The following is a 2333-nucleotide window of genomic DNA, read 5'->3' as shown; positions in this document are numbered from 1 at the left end:
GCTTCGAGGCAGTAAATCTTGTTTCTTCACTCGAGGTGACCCCTACACATGTCATCATTTACCCAGAATGCTTTGTGTGTAAATAAAATGGCTCCATCCGTGTTAAAATAGATTTTTAAAAATTTACAAAACTAAACAGCCTACAGTATTTTTACAGTTTTTAATTTACAGTTAAAATATGTTTATCAAATAAAGTCTAATGTTACAACTAATCAGGGATCCATTTAAATCAGTCTAGTGGGAGAGATTTGCTCTCCGTAAAAATCTGTTCCAAATTGTGTCAAAAGTACAGACTTCAGGCTATACGTCAACTTTTAAATTGTGTGGATTGACCAAGTAAAACTAGAGTTTTGATAAATTACAGACCCTTTTTTAAAATATTTGTCATATTTGACTGACTGGAGAAATCTCCAGCTAACGGGTATTTAAAACCCCTCCTCAGAGCCAACAGAATCAGTGACTTCATGCTTTTGTTTGAGTGAAAGGAGGATCAGCCTGTCAACAAACTTAATGTTGATGCTGTAGCATCTTCACGGTGTTTGTTGCACTTTATTTATTTTGAACATACAACATCCAAGTGACAAGACTGTCTCTGCAGCTCACCTGAGGAATTTAGGACCCCCTAAGACCGGATGACTCCCTCTGCTAACACACCAAATTTCAGCTCAGTATCTATACAACTAGTTGTTTTAGATATTTTTGTGTTAGCTAAGATTTAAAAGCTGTGGCGGCCATTTTTAATGAGGTTGACTTCTACAGCTAGTTATACATTTAGTGATTACTTTCTGAGAGTTTCATCATAGGAAATGAGATATTTTGCTAAAATACACAGACTATTTCTAATAATAAGTATTTAACTGATCGTTATAAACTGCTGCTTTCATCAACTTTATTGCAGACTTGGTTGTTTGGACTGAATATTTGAATTAAATGATTCATCATTTCGTTTTCTGAAGTCCTTTAATAAATTGTACATTTACGACTGACGTATTAACGTATCTTCTGATTCTCTTCAGACTAATCTGGAGTGTTTTTGTTGTTTTCCTGCTCGACAGAAACGCGACAGTCCCGACACGGCCTCGTCGTTCACGCTCGTTTCCAGCGAGCTGCAGCGCAAAGACAAATTCATGAGAGTTTTGTTCTCCTGCAACGTGCGAAAGGTAATGAAAAGAAAACCTTTCTCTTCTGCCTACATTAACCTGCAGCAGGTGTGGGGAAATAAAGACAGGGCTGCTAGACAGCCCCGCCTCCCTGCAGGGTGTGTGCGCTCTCTCCTGCTGCCTCCTGGGATGACTAACGAGGAGCTTTGTGTTTCCCAGATCAACCGTTTCCACAAGGCAGAGAACCGAGCCGTGCTCATCACCGACCGCCACCTGTATAAGATGGACCCCCTGAAGCAGTTCAAAGCCATGAAGAGCACCCCCCTCTACAACGTAGGACACCCCCGCCTCTTTTTACTGCCTCTCTTAAACCAAGCATCGTTAACAAAACCCTCATTAAGCGCAGCGTTAAGAGTGTTATAGAGCAAAGGTTTCAAACTGGGAGCTTGTTTAACTCGTGAAGATCTTCTAGATGAAAATCTGAAGCTAAAATCAGAAAATTAGTAGCTAAAACCTAAAAAGTAGCTAGTTGATTTTAGCCTCCCTCAGTTTGTCCTGCAGGAGAGTTATGGCTGAGGTGCCACTGGTGTCTTTGATCTCCCAGCAACCCTTATTTTTTATTATTTTTTTTTTTTTACTAAGTGGCACCAAATGTCACTCAGCTCTGCGGTTGGTTGGTTTTAATTCCCGTCCACGCTGTGATAGGCCTGGTAATGCTGCTACATGCACACAGCACAGGAGGCTGTTTCCATGGCAAATCTGGCTGGTTGGCTTCAGGCTGCTTGTTTTTTATGTTTTATTTGTTTATTTGTTCATTTATGGTTTACTTACAGCAGTCACAATCCAGGACATTTGTTGTCACTCGTTTTGTTTTTTCCTTTTTTTTTCAATTCTGCAGTGATGTTGTTCCCTCTGAAAAACTGCAMCTGATGTTTTTATTTCTTTACCATCACTTTAATTCAGACAAGTGAAGAGTTCCTTTGTTTGGTTTCATTCACATCTCTGACAGGCAGTGTTGTATAAAGTACCACAAAGTGATACTTGAGTAAAAGTACAAGTCTCTTACCAAAAAATTACTTTGGTGAAAGTTAAAGTCTCCTTTAGGAATATTACTTGAGAAAAAATCTTAAAAGTATCTGTTATTTTTTGTATTTAAATATTGAAAGTATTGATTTAAAATGAGCAGTTAGATTTTCTGTAATGACATTTATTAGGAGGTGAGCTCCCCAAAAA

At 38.7% G+C, this 2333-nt stretch overlaps 1 protein-coding gene across 1 annotated transcript in view; it reads left to right on the top strand.

Annotated features, from left to right (window-relative positions):
* Positions 1-2333, top strand: part of myo1d (myosin 1D) — a gene marked incomplete in the record, with an annotated part of 90283 nt that overhangs the window by 57938 nt on the left and 30012 nt on the right. The window contains 2 exon segments of the mRNA XM_014014732.1: positions 1056-1160; positions 1320-1433. Of these exon segments, the coding sequence (XP_013870186.1) occupies positions 1056-1160; positions 1320-1433 (219 nt within the window).

This window comes from Austrofundulus limnaeus, unplaced genomic scaffold, assembly GCF_001266775.1.
Source record: "Austrofundulus limnaeus strain Quisiro unplaced genomic scaffold, Austrofundulus_limnaeus-1.0 Scaffold119, whole genome shotgun sequence".
Classification (NCBI taxonomy): Eukaryota; Metazoa; Chordata; class Actinopteri; order Cyprinodontiformes; family Rivulidae; genus Austrofundulus; species Austrofundulus limnaeus.
The sequence above is the reverse complement of the archived record's forward strand: the minus strand, read 5'-3'. Positions and strand labels throughout refer to the sequence as shown.